The sequence below is a fragment of the Pteropus vampyrus genome, unplaced genomic scaffold, assembly GCF_000151845.1.
Source record: "Pteropus vampyrus isolate Shadow unplaced genomic scaffold, Pvam_2.0 Scaffold22, whole genome shotgun sequence".
In the NCBI taxonomy this organism is placed as follows: Eukaryota; Metazoa; Chordata; class Mammalia; order Chiroptera; family Pteropodidae; genus Pteropus; species Pteropus vampyrus.
Window position 1 is genome coordinate 2,731,608 of NW_011888803.1, and position 14,973 is coordinate 2,746,580.

The window sequence follows — 14,973 nt, forward strand, 5'->3', positions numbered from 1 at the left end:
ATTAAAAGCTTGAATATTCCTTTGAAACAACATAACTAAGGGTAGAAAAAAACCCTCAATGCTGAATAAATTCAGTTCTTATACATTTACATATTGCCTTAAAGGCATTTTACATTATAATCCCAAACCAGACATGCCCCAGAGTTCCATTCATAAAACTAAGCAAATACCATTTATAGGACCTAGTTCTTACTTGATAGAAGATTAGTTATAAATCTGGAAAGGTTTTCATCAAGTTGTGTATTAATTAATGATAAGATTTTAGGCAGCAGAATTTTGCACAAGGTGGTAGGATTATTGAGTGCAAAGGACCAAGAAAATATTTTAAGGGACAGCAAGCATTCTAACAGGGATAAAGTTGTTGGAAGCATTGTTTTGTGGAGATACGCAGTGTGAAACAGGACTGAAAATAGGCAAGATTCAGCTAGATTACTGAGAATTTTATATATCAGCCTATGGTATTTGGACTATGGGCAAAGGAACTAGTGGCACTGGAATTAAGAAGGTAGGCAGGCCATAGATCCAATTTCATGAATGTGAAAATTAAGGCATAGAATGATCACACAGCTTGCCCATCAGCTAGTTTAGTTACTTACTGGCTGCTGGGCAAGGTGTGTAATCACTCTATGCCTTAATTTCTCCAACTTCAAAATAAAATAAATAATATACGCACACACACTGTCATTCTGAGTTGTTTGAACAATCGGATTGAATGTGCTAACACACGGAGAATGTTTAGGTTAATGCCAGGAATATACTGAGACTTAACATTAACATTCTTATTATTCTTAAAAATAGTTCCCATTATCTGAGTTGAGTTTATTATGGATAGATTAAAATGAAATGGAAGATAATGGCAACAGAAAAATAGGTTAGAAGACAATTGCAAAAGGGGCAAGGTAAAATGAAAAGGTGGGCTTTAGATTAAGACAGTTATGAGTTCTAATGTCAATATTATCTATAGACTTAGAGCCTTGGGCCAATCACTTAACATTTTGAATCAAATACTATTTTCTTTTGATTATAAAAAGGAATAATAACATCAGTGATTTAAGGAGATTGGGTATTAAAGTATTAGCTGTGTGTGTTTCAAAAGCAGTAGCTGCTCAAATTGTAATTAAAAAAATTCATATTATTGTTATTAATACTAGAATCTTAGTAAAGGATAACAAAGGTTTGATTATGAAAGTAGAGGAGAAGAAATGGATATGTTTATGGAGGTAAAATTTTGATAATTAATGACATCTAGACTAGGGAGTGATGAATCTATTAAAAAATGATTCTTGATTATTTTTAGTAACATAGATGATGATAATTTTGTTATTTTTGGTATTGCCTTATTTACGATGGTGACTATACCTTTTGTTTTCCTTTAAAGGGAATCTGGCAAGCTTACAAGGTAGCTTGGTCCACTTAAGTCCACACTAAGAATCTATTGCATGTGAGGTTGAATCTGCTTTTTGCCCCACCCACAAATAAGTTCCTTTATCTCAATGAAGACTTGCTGAATAATTGCCATAGCCCATATTTATCTCTCCCACATCTTATCAGTATCAGTTACATTTTATTATATATTGTTCTTTGTCATTTGTTTTGTTTTGCCTTCTCTTTAATACTATAGTGGGTATGAGATAATTTTTATATTTCCTTCATTCTCCCATCATACTCACACCATCTAATTGACATTGTGAACTTTATATGGCATGGCATCCTTACCTACCAGAGTATCCCCAAACATAGGATAATGATTTTCAATTCAGTAGATCTGTGTAGATGTGTGTACAGGTGGCATGGTTGGTTCAAGGATACTGACCCTTCAGTGATAAAGCTCAGCTCCTCTCCTGTTGGGGCCTAGAAGCATCTGATCACCTCTTAGTAATGGAGGAAGCTTCATGACATCACTTTGGTTTAGTTTGGTTCTTATTACTGCTAGTAATCTTGGCTTATGTGATGACTGTCACTTAGTTAGTATATGTGATTTTCTTGATGTTTATAGTATTTCCTTTCCATCTTGGCCTCTTCTGTTCTTTAGAGAAGGGCAGCCATATCATCATTTAGCCTCACCTCTATTCAATGCATTTTCTTAGTTGTGTATAAATTTACTTGGCCTGTCAACCTTCTGGGCAGCCCAACAACTTCTTCCACTTCTCTAACTTTTTTGTGATATAGAATAACTAAAGTCTTTGAGTGTTCCCCCATCATGTTATCCATAGGCATGCTATATAATAATCCTTTCCTTCTCTGCTGTCAAAGGATACTCTAGTAGGCGTGCAGCTTGCCAGAAACAATAAACAAAAGCAGATCTAGTCTCTATGTTCATATTTGGCCCAATGTCAAGGGACATATGCAAAGCTCTCATAAAATGTGCTCATCATAAAAATTCCACAGTTATACTAGCATTCAATCTGGAGTCAGGGTAATAGTTTTATTCTATTTCTGATTCCATTCTCTGCAAACCTTTTGAGTTTACCTGTATAACTTGTCTTTGGGAGAAAGAGGTGATCTTACCTTTTTTTTCTCACTGGTAGGGAAAAGTTTTTCACAGAGAATATTATACTTTCATAAAGGCCAAGGACATCTAACTCTGAGCCACTAGGCCCTGGGTCCCCCCTTTAGTCCTGTTACTAGGCTACAGGTTGTCCTACTATCTTTTTGTAAGATCCATGTGAAACGTCAGGGCCAACCTGTTGGTGGCTCTTTTTCAAGTGTTCAGTGCTCAATATTTCTTTTCCTTCATCTTTGAACTGGATACTATTCTGGGACAACAGAAAAAGTTTCACCTCTAACACTGTGTCATACAGGTATATAGTAATAATAGTAGTAATAAAAATAAAATAATAATAATATTAGGCCAGCATTAGCACAGAAATCTAGGAATAATCTGAATAAATGAATTCATTTCAATTCAATTCAGTAATTATTTAAAGAATTTTTGCAGTTTTTAAAGATTTTAAAAAAGATAAGCAGTTTAGAGTAAAACTGAGGTGCCTCATATATTTCCTCAGCAGCCCGACCCTCTGGTTAAAAGTAATGATTATTATACTGAAACTGAGTGAAAGATAAATTGTTTCATTAATTCCGTACTAGGTCAGTGTGACACTGTTCACTTAGGCTTCTAGGAAAGCTTGCAAGACTTATTTTTATATAAACACATTTAAAATCTGTGGATCTTACTATAAGATAATCTAATGTTATCTTTTCCCTTACATAAGCAAAAGTAAAAAAAAAAATCAGGAAACACTTTCTCTTTCTCACTTTAGATAAATAGGCTCCTATTTTTCCTGTTTTCAGTATAATTTCTAGTGTACTACTTTTGCTCTAAGCTGTAAGAGTCACGTATCTATAGAACTTTCATTTGTATGAAACATTATCAGAGATGATCCACTCTCAGAGAGGGGTTCAGTAAAATTAAAATATGTAGAAAGTTTTCACACAAAATACTCATATCAGGGTAACATATGAAAATATATAAATGGGACACTACTCAGTGTGTATTCTCATGAAAGTTGAAAATTCTGAAATTATAATAGACTAACTCTGAAATTGTTTTAGCTACGATCTAGCCAATTTTTAATATTACCATATTCATTGTGAAAATTATAAACAATTTTCTGCACTGATGAAAACATATAGTCTCTGAATGCATTTTACTTCACCATATTATTAAAAAGTAGACCTTGATAAAAGTTCTCTGCTTTGCATTTCAAGTCTTTCTCCATTTAGCAGCTTCCTTGCAACCGTAAAAAATACATAGGAAGAGTGAGAGAAAAAATAATTTTAAGGAAAGATAGGTAGCTTATGGTCACCAAAATATTGTGAGAACTCCTCCAATGACAATCCATTCCATTCTAGAACCTTGTCAAAACTTCCAGATTCAGTGACAGACTTATATTCAAAATGGCTTTGAAAACTCAGTCTTAAGAAATGCTCCTGAGACATATGAAAATGTCTGTATTTACAATGGAACATCTAAAACCTGCCAAATTTGTAGATTTGAAACCACTTCCAATAAGGATTAAAAGGCCCTCTTCCTAGCTGAAATAGGACTATCAATACATGACTTGTCTGCTCAAGAGAAATAGTGGGTTCTGTCTCAGATGTTGCAATTTAGTGTAAAAACACTTTCATGATAACCGGGTTCACAGGGTGACAAAACTACAAAGATGACAGTTTACTCTTCTAAGATCTCTGATCATTGATAACTATTAAATAAGAAAAACATCTGAAATGCCAGATTATCAGCTGGTTGGAACACTCTCAGTATTGAGCTGTGCTGAGATACTACTGATAAAATTTTTTCCTATATGTTATTCAGAAACACATTCTCCTCTAGGCGGGGTAAAAGAATTGGAAAACCTTTGAATTTAAGATGTATATATTTTTTCTCAATAGTCGCACAACATATTTAAATGTTAATAAATGATACACTGTAAAGAGCTCAAAATAATTTTTTCCCTCAGAGTGATGTCTGACTGCTGAGAATTTTAAGCAGCTTTTAATTATCAGTTTCTTGAATTCTAACAACAATTTTAAATATACGTACAAGAATGATTAGACATGCTGGTCCTATAAAACTCCAAATAAAGTTGTTTTCTGTGCTAAGCCAACATCTGAAAAGTAAATAATAGATAAACATCTATAAATGTGTTTGTATGTACTTCAACAAAGCAGAATTTACAGTGATATACAAAGTATCTTCAGAATTGCATTTAAAATACTTTAAGATAATTTTAACTTACACTTTGGTGGTGCCATAATATCTATAACCTAAGGATGCTGAAAATCCAACTACTACAGCTGGGCTGAGATAGCCAAAGATATAAAAATTCTTGTGCAAAAATCCCTTATTGTAGATAACCCCTACAACAATAAGATAAAGGTGGATGCCTTCAATGCACATCCATGCAAAGGCAGCTAAAAAGAAGTAATGCAGCAGACCAGCAATGATTGAACAGAAGAGCTAGAAATAAAAAAAAGAAAAAAAAAGAAATCATGAGAAATGCTTACTTGAACATTATCATAACATAAAATCTTGACTCTCTTTGTACATGATGCCACTTTATATAATGCTTGATCACATTAAAATATTCCTGTCATGTCAGTTTTTTAAAGCTGATTTAAAAGAATTGTGCTTCATCAATGTAAAACATTCACCAATCCTGTGATAGAACTAAGTTATTTTTTCTGTCCAGAGAGATACACTTTTTATACAACTATATTGTGTGATAAGTTGAGGATTTATGTGTAAACCATATCTTAGTATGTTATAATTTAAGTTGATTTCTGTTTTAGAAATGCCTTCACATTCTTTTATTTTATTCATGCTTAAAGAAATAAAAGTATTGCTAATACTATGCCCAAACAAAACAATATGTTCATTAAGTATCAAACACTAAATTAATAAAAGACAAATGATACATTTAACAAAATATCCATTGAAGAATCATTTTAGCTAAATACTATCTATTAGTATTTACTTTATACCTATAACTGGAGTTAGGCTCATAAGAAATAACAGAAAAAGAATTAGTTATACACTTCTGTATTAATAGCACTAACATGATCTATTGTTGAAAAGATAACATAATACATACTTACATATATATTGTGCTTATTAAAATAAAGTATAATTCAAACATAATGAGATTACATACTAAAATATATTAGAGAGTGCTATAAAAGGTTGGAAATAGAGAGTTCACTAGTGATTAAATTTAGGGCATCATTAAGTTTTTGAAATATGGCTTGAAAGTGGGAAGAACTTGCTAAGTGAAATAGAATTGATCATGAATAGTATAATGAATATTTTTGCAGTGAGAATGAAGATGAGATGAAACTGAAGGAGGAAATAAGCACTGGAGGATAAGAGGAGATATATAAAATTGAAAGATTTTCTGAATACCACTGGGAAAAAACAAACAAACAGGTACGTCTAGTGTATACTGTTTAAAATGGATGCTTTGTGACATTTGCTTCAGAAGAAAACCTTGATACCTGAAAGTTATCAGTACTTGGAAGCATAACAGTGAAAATATGGAGGCAATTTAAAATTCTTTGGCTATGAGAATGCTCTTCTCCGGTTTCCAACAGCAGGAAAGTTGGCTGAGGGCTCCAGATGCTAGACAAGGAAAGCCATGGCTGTGTTTACCAGGCTGCTACCACCCAGTGACTGAGAACAGTAGGCTTACTAAGACATTCCTGTTCTTGAGAGGACAGAAGATTCCTCTGCCATGTGACACTTTGGCTCAAAGTCTTCTTAAAGGACTCCTGGACAACCATGCTGAACTTTAGAACTGCACTGCTATGTAAAATGCTTCGATCCACTTGTCCTTTTCTTTCTCCTCTCCTTCAATTGAGGTCAGACCTACTTCTTGGTCTGATGACTCTCCAAGTCTCTCTTTTCCCATTTTCTTTCACAGTCATTTTGCCTGATATTGTATTAAATGTTTAATTCCATTTTAGTATCTACTTCTAAGAAGGACCCAGATGAACACAATATGGAAACTATTTGGTAAGGCCCTTGATCAATAATGGTGGAAAATCAGTAGTTAGGAAAGTTACTAGGTAGAACCAGTTTATCACATTTTGACCTATGAACCTTAGATGCTTTTATGTCCAGTCTCTGTGTTAAAATAAACTTTATTTATAATTTTTTCTTTGCTCTCTGTTTTCGTTTAATGGCCTTGTAAAAACAAACAAAACAAACAAAACAAAATGAAACAAAACAAAACAAAGACAGTTATTTCTTCAGTTTGTTGCAAGGTTTTCATTTGTCCCAATAGTTCATTATAATAAGGGACACTGTGGTTAAGGGGATTGATAAGCAGGTTTCTTAGATATGCTAACATTATCAAACTTAGGAAAGACTTAAGAACAAAGTATATAGTTTTTGCCCCATTAAACCCTTAATTATAATTCATGTTTCCATGGCATATAAATTCAGGAAAATACACAAGTAGAAAATAAAAATAGAGAGAAAGAGAGGTCTACATACCTTATTAGAATTTGTATTAATTCCAATAAGAAAAACAAGTTCAGCAAGAAATAGGTTACAGCAAAGATTTTTGTGAATTGTTGTCCTGGTGCTTTGAATTTCACTGAAGAACCAGAAGGTAAAAATGCATAATGCCAGGCAAATCAGTGAAATAATTATTCCTAGTTGAGTGATCCTTGTAAGAATATTATAATCTTTAATACCCTAAGGGAAAATAATAATAAAGCTGTTAAGAGAATAACTCAGTAACTTGTCAAAGGAACTACAACATATAATGAACTTCTTTTTTTGGAAAAACATTAATCAAAATGTCCAAAAACTGTAGAAATACAAATGTGCACTCAGATGACTTTTGAAAATGCTCACTATTCAAAGAAATCTGATATAAATCATATGGCGCTTTAACAGTTCTGTAATTAGTAATTTTTTCTAAGCATAGCATGTATATTAGTATATGGTTTAACAATGTTATCATCATTAGTTTCATATTATAATGGCAATTCATTATTATAATGTGAAAATGGTTAATTAAAACAGATGTATCAGTGGTAACAAGTCATTTCTATTAGTGATTCATCTAAAACAAAGCACATTAACAAAAGTGTTAAAAATGCTTAATATATAGAATATCAAAATAGTTGAGAGACTTTGAAATGAGAAATGTTGGTTTTATTCTAGCTAGTTGAATATTTATTTTTTATATACAGAATAGAGGCTTCTTTGCTTAACATTCAGAAAAACAAAATCATCGTTATGATTAGCATTATAGCGAGGCAGATTGTTTTGGCCAGTTTATATATTTGATGATTCTAAGTATATGTGGAAATAAACCTATAATCTAATGAAGATTATCATACAGAGATATAAAATAAGATATTATATAATGTAAAAGCAAGATATCACTGATAAATACTGTAAAATACAACTTATGAAGCCATTCACCTTAGAGAGATTTTTCATATTTAAAAATCTGTGGGGTTCTACATTATTAAAACATGGTATTAGTTATAAATGTACTAATGCTTATTGATCAGATATCAAACATTTTAAACTAATTTATTATTGGTAAAAATACACTCATATGTGGGATGTAAAACTGAAAGCAACTAACAAGACAAATAAACAGAGACTCATGGATATGAACAACAGTTTCGTGGTTACCAGAGGGAAGTGGGGAGGGACAGGTAGATAAGGCTAAAAGGAGTCAAATATAAGGACAGAAAGACATTTAACTTTGGACAGTGAACACACAATGCAATACACACACACATAGTTATCAAATTGTACACTTGAAATCTATACAATTTTTTTAACCAAATGTCACCCGAGAAATTTAATTAAAAAATTATCAAAGAATTAAAATAAATAAATAAATAAAAATAAACTTCCAATACAAAGGCAAAGGCGCTTAAAGTCCATGATACATTAAAATGTATAAATGTCCCTTAAAACTAGTATTAAAAACAAAGAACCAGTGGATAGGTACTTAACACAATCTACTAGACATAAGTGCAAGACTAAAAATAATCTAAAACTCAGACTAGATATGTCATAGAAGGCAAGTATAGAAAAAAAGACTAAAAAAGATAATCTTCGGGTTCTCTCAATTATTTAAAGATGCTATTATAACCAAAGAAAACATAACAATTAATTATTCTCTTGAATGACATAGAAGAATAAAAAGCACATGCAGATTTATAAATATGAAGTGGAAAACTGCCTTACAATGGAAGTACCAGAAGACATCAAAATTGCAAAATGTGTCAGGTGATTACAGCTGCATGAGGTGTGGGTTTCATTCGAGTATATCAGTTCACAGCCGTCCAAAGACCAGTTGCCATTCATGGTATCAGGCAAGTAGTTCCAAAATGCACATTGACTCTTATACTTATCTGGGGTCTGAAAAAGAGATATTTTATTGATGGATAAAGAGAAAAAGTTACACATATGGTATCCCTTTGTCATATTTAAAGTATCACTTTGCATATCAATATAATTAAAAAGGCCTAAAAAAGTGATGCATTAAATGAATGCTAACAAATGAATGCTGCTGTTTTAAGGAAGAATTGAAGTTTACATTGCAACAGTGCTGTATTTTATCAACACTGTGTCACAAAGTTGTCATGAAAATTATTTATTAACAAATGAGATTATGTATGTGTCATGTATAACAGTGCATGATACATAATTATTATATGATCTTTATTCGATAAATGTTTATGGAGTATATTTTAGACATTAGTTGTTTATTCCGGTACTAAAAATACAACACTGAACAGAAAAAGTGTTTTCATTGTTAACCTTACATTCTTGTGAGGGGCTGAGAAATTATTAAATAAGAAAAATAAACCAGGGAAAAGAGAAAGTAAGTAGCATGGAGGTTGATCTGAGGAGGCCTTTCTCAGAAAATTGTGTCTAAGCAAATACATCGATAAAGTGACAGAGTGACCCCTGAAGACTTGGGAAGAGAAGGTTTCAGACAGTTGGAATGGAAAATGGAAAAGCTCTCTGAGGTGAGATAGAACAGGGATCTTCCAGAAATATATAGAAACCAGTGTAGTTAGAGCACAATAAATGAGATAAAGTGTAGTGAAGATAAGAACAGAGATAGGGGCTGATCACATAGACTACGAGATGGATGGTCAATAAATAGTAGAGTTCTTTTTATCATACGTTTATATTAACTAATCATAGCACAATACCTAATCTCTGTAAATTTTAATAATAGTTTAATCATAGAATGTTGAATACCCTATACTAATATTGTGTAGGAATAGAAACTTACAATTACATAACCGTTTACAGTCTACCTAGGTGCTTTCTCACCTACTTTGTTTAATTTGACCCTCAAAGGAGCCCTATGAGGAAGATATTAAGAAGACAAGAGATGTGAAAAGATATATTCAGATAATCATTTATTAAATAAAACATTCATTCAGTATTAAATATGCAATGAGCTTTTTGTGAAGAGCAAGGGATTCTCAGTTAAAAAGGTTAAGCATCTGCCCTTCAGGATGATAGAAACTCAGATGATTTTAATACAATCAGACAATTGATTTAATGGGATATATGCTAAATCCAACATTTGGGTCAACAGTTGGAGCACTGGTGAAGACGGACTGAATTAGATTGGAATGAGTCTGGGAAGATAGTGATTGAGCTAAAATTGGAGAGATGACATGAAGTTTTTCAAAGAGGTTAAGCTATGTGAAGAAACTGGAAACTCTATTCAGTTCCCCCAAAGAGCTAGGAAAATGCCCAATCTCACTCTTATAGGAAACCAGATAAGCCAAAGGAACCAGAGGGACTCTAGAGCTGGGAAAGCAGAGTCAGCTTAGAGTACAAGTGTCATTCAAAAAACAGAGGGTTAAGTGAGAGCCTGTTTACATATTGAGCTTCCATTTCTGAATTGACAAAAGAAATTATTCAGTAGTGAAGTTTGGAATCTTACAATGCAAAGGATAGAAACCTGCCTGATGATAACTCTCAAGTGAAGCACACTGCTGCCAGAAGCCACCTAAACATGCAGTAATCTCTCATGTATCTCATTATTAGTTGTAAGTGGGTAGTCACAAATAACCAGAACTCTCAGGAAAAGTTCTAATACAAAAGACAGAGAACAAAGGCAAATGGGCCACACTCCAAAAAAAGGAAATCAGGAGTGATACAATATAGGGAACAGAACACAGTTACTTATTAAAAAAAAAATAGAAATAATATCTCAGAAAGATACTGTACCCATTAAATGAAAGCAAGGCAAAAAAAAAAATAAGGTTTCTAGTAATAAGTATAAAATTGAAATAAATAGCAAAATTAAAAATGGAAAGCAAACAAACAAAATACCTTAGAGGCTTGGCTGGGAAGTCTAATACTCAAATAATAGGAATAACAAGAGAAGAGAACAGAGACTGGAGAAGAAGAAATTACCAAAGATATTATATTAGGAAATTTCCTAGAACTAAAGGCTGTACATTTTCAGATTAAACAAACTCATATAATGCCTAATACAATTAATGAAGAAAGATGCACACCCAGGTTCATCTTAGATCAGAATTCTGAGAATAAAGATAAGATTTCAAAAGTATGAGAGAGAGAGAGAGCAAAAGACTGATCACATATAAAAGACTGCGAATTTTAAGTAAAATATTAATTGCGTCCAACTTCTCCAGGTTAATCTAAAATACTAAAAGACAACTGAGCAAGGTCTAGAAAATTCTGAAGAAAAACGTATCTGCAATTTATAACTCTATATCATAAAATTTATCAAACAGTATAAGGATAAGATACCTTAAAAACTTGACTTTCTATGCACCTTTTCTCAAGAGTCACTGAAGAATGTACTTTAATTACAGAAATAAACCAAGAAAGACGAAATATTAGCTCAAGGAAACATTCGATCTGACACAGGAGAGAGGTGAGTTGCATGTCCAGGATGATGGTGAAAGGCATTTCCAGGCTGATAGCTGTGTCATAGGCCAAAGAGTAAGCCATCCAGATAGGATCAAATTACAGAGACTTAGGAAGGATGTCTCCAGGACATCACATTAGTTGACAGATAATCTTACGTGTTTGACTATTTCGCGAGAAGATATATAGTACATCAGAAAATTTGAGTATGAATCAGTAATGGATAAATAGAAATCTAAGCAAGCTAAATCAGAAGAATTTACTAACACCAGGAAAATGGTTCAGCCTAATGATTCGGTCGTGAATAACACATACTAAATTATAATAATATGCACATTTAAAACTGACTTAACTAAAACATTGATGTATGCATGGGAGGGTGGATAGTTGGAAGCATCTGTATATCACAGGGGAAGATGTGTATAAAAAAACTATGTTCAAATTTTCCATAGATGGAAGTCAATAGATAATACCTATTTTTTAGAAGTTTAAAATAAGAGGCATTATTGAGTTTTGGGTGAAAGAGATAACGGCCCAATGGAGAGTGTGTGCCCTTTTTTGTAGGAAGCCAGAAACTTGAGCTTATTTGTTAGTGGAGACTCTGGCCACAATGTGGAGAGATCCAGGAAAGATGGGATAATAGATGAAGAATAATTTTTTTGAGAGACAGGTGGGGGAGGAATTCAAAGGATAGCATTGGGCAGGAGAATATAATAGCTGCTGAAAGCATGGATCTGGAGAAAGACTTCCTGGGAATGAAACCTTGTTCTACCAGTTGGTTGTTGAGTGATCCCGGGCAAGTTATTTAATCTCTCAGAGTCTCGGTTTCCCTATCTGTAAAATAGAAATAATAGTACATACCTCATAGGGCTCTTGTGAGAATTAAATAAGTTTTTTTTTTTAAAGTAAATAATGTACAAGAAGGCCTAGCTCCCTGTAAGCATTGTTAAAGTATTGGTTGTTATCCTTATTACCAATATTATTATGACAACTACTATTAATATTCCTCTGAGGTAATAAGAAATGTATATATTAATTGATGAAGTTACAAATAAATTATCAGAGAATCACAAAACTGAAGGTGTTGTGTACAAGATAGATTCTATTTTCTCAGAGGAAAATAAAATAGAATCCAAATTTTATTCTCAGAGAGAGGGAGCCATGGATTAGTGAGGTATGTTATCAGAGGAAAGTGATGAAATTTTATAATGGTAATTACTTTGAACTGCAAAAAGATTTGTACAGAAAGACAGATTAAGGACAATAAAGTTTTTACATTAATTATAGTGAAAAATTCTTGTTTAAATGTGTGTTTTGTCTTGTGGCTCTGTAAAACAGATTTGTGAAATGGGTTGTCCTTGGCCTCTCTTCATCCACCAAAACATTCACTAATAAAACATCTATAAAAACCATTAGATTATGTAACAGAAAATGTTTGGTTTCTAATGTCAAAAGTGTCATTTGCATTTAGCATCTGAAAATATCTAAGTTTAGTTTCCATTCTTAAAACATTTCACACTATTTTTCTCAACATAATGCTTACCAGTGTTTATATTTGAGCTACTATTTTCTTGCATTTTCTTACATTTAGTTTTTCTTTGCATTAGATGTCTTTATTTATAGTGACACATTTGGATTGCAGGTATCTTATATGTTCTTTTAGCTCCTTTCCTCCCCCATAAACGTGTCAATGTAACTGGCCAGTTTCAAGGCTCTCCAAATGGAGCATTATAGGTATTTTATTCATGTACTAAGACTGAAATTCTACCAAAAGCGCAAGAAAACATAAACTGTAAAGAAGCAGCAGCAATGACTTTTCAGTTTCCTTATTCATTTTTAGGTATATAAAAATACTAAATACTTGGTTATTTCTAATCATATTCTTTTATTGTATGGTTTCAATTATATACGAGTTTAAAAAAAGATTTAGAATAACAATAAGAGCAAAATGGTCTAAGCTAATCTATGAAATATTATAAACTTCTCTGTGATTTTGTTTTAACCAGCACCCAAACTGTGCAAATATTATTTTAAATGACAATTACCAATCAAATATTGCCTTCATTACACAAGTGACATTTATCTCTTTGACAGTGATACATTTTTATAACTCATTCCCTAAAGGAACAGAGACTCTAAAATGAACAATGCATGTATTTAAAAATAAAACTAAAATATAGCTTACTTTCAGACTTAAATATGTGAAATTCTTTGCTATTTATTAAATAGTTTAAAGAGTACTGAAAGCATAAAAAATTTTATTGAAAAATTAGTTTTAACCACTTTGTTCTTTTAATTTTGAATCTGGATTATTAAACTCAAGAACTCACATATAATTAGTGACACAACAAAAAATGTCCACTTCTCTGAATCATGATCATAACCAATAGTCACCAGAAAAACAACTTACCTTTATGTGACTTAAAGTAAATGTTATTTTTTCAAGTTCATACAATGTGGGTGGGTTCGAGCTAATTGAAACTGAAATTATTGATGAGATGACACTTTCTTCCTCTTCAGAATTATCATAACTTTGAGGTTCCATTATGAAGTTGTCAGATGATGAAAACAAGGGACCAATACTCTTATAATATAAAAATACAACTGCAACATTGCCTATCAATCAAATAAGTGCATTTGGTGAAACACATAAAACAATGAGGTATAAGCTCTTAAAGTAAACATAACAATTGAACTGACAATATTTTTACTCTGTCATACAAATAAATACCAAGATACTGAAATGTGAGTCATAGTAAGTCCATGCCTACATCATTAAACCACATTAAGACATATTCTCAAATCTCTGTGACTCTGAAACTGATCATGGACTGTAGCATCCTCTTTGCACAAACTTTAGTTAAGAGGAAAATAATCCTAGATAAATTTACATCCAAGTCTTGACTAAGAACCAAGGTGTAAAGTATATTCACATGAAAGATAAAATTTTGAGTTATTACTTTGGTGTGCAAATACATGAGTTAGAAAGATATTGGGAGAAAATTATCACAGACTTAGAGTATTAAGAAAGTTTGGAATTGAAGGAATTGTGAGATCACACTGAGTTCAACCTCATGCCCACTGAAATGTTTCTTATTGAATGTTAATGACATATAGCTATGCAGTCTCAGGGTAGGAAATTTATTGTTTTTCAAGGCAGTCATTTATCTGCATTCCCTCATGCTCACCAAATGCATTGCATCAGCACATAACCCAATACTAGAAATGTAACCTGATCAGTACAGACTATCATGAGACTATGTTTCTCTTAGCCTGCATACTACACCTATATTAATGGATCTCAAACTAACTTGGTTTTTGTAGCAGTTCACTATCACTGATATTAAGTGTGTGAATGACAACATTTACATCTATATTCTTTAAAAATTTCTATTGCCACTAAGATTATATTCCTCCTCTACTTATTGTACAGCCTTATAGACACTAAATTTAAGACTTTACATTTAGAATTTACTCTTAGAATCAGAAGTTCTACTTTCAGTCATTGCTCCTACTTATGTGGCCATGAATAAAGCAGCTGCTTTGAACTTTAGCTTTCTCACTTATAAGAT

The 14,973-nt window shown here is 32.3% G+C and overlaps 1 protein-coding gene across 1 annotated transcript in view; it reads right to left on the reverse strand.

The window, feature by feature from the left end:
• ADGRL4 (adhesion G protein-coupled receptor L4) overlaps positions 1 to 14,973 on the reverse strand; it is a 98,784-nt gene that overhangs the window by 16,728 nt on the left and 67,083 nt on the right. The window contains exons 8-12 of the mRNA XM_011355552.2: positions 13,812 to 14,017; positions 8,720 to 8,893; positions 6,995 to 7,198; positions 4,740 to 4,960; positions 4,544 to 4,610 (exon numbers count right to left, since the gene is read on the reverse strand). Coding sequence (XP_011353854.1) covers positions 4,544 to 4,610; positions 4,740 to 4,960; positions 6,995 to 7,198; positions 8,720 to 8,893; positions 13,812 to 14,017 — 872 coding nt within the window. The remainder of the gene's footprint in view (positions 1 to 4,543; positions 4,611 to 4,739; positions 4,961 to 6,994; positions 7,199 to 8,719; positions 8,894 to 13,811; positions 14,018 to 14,973) is intronic.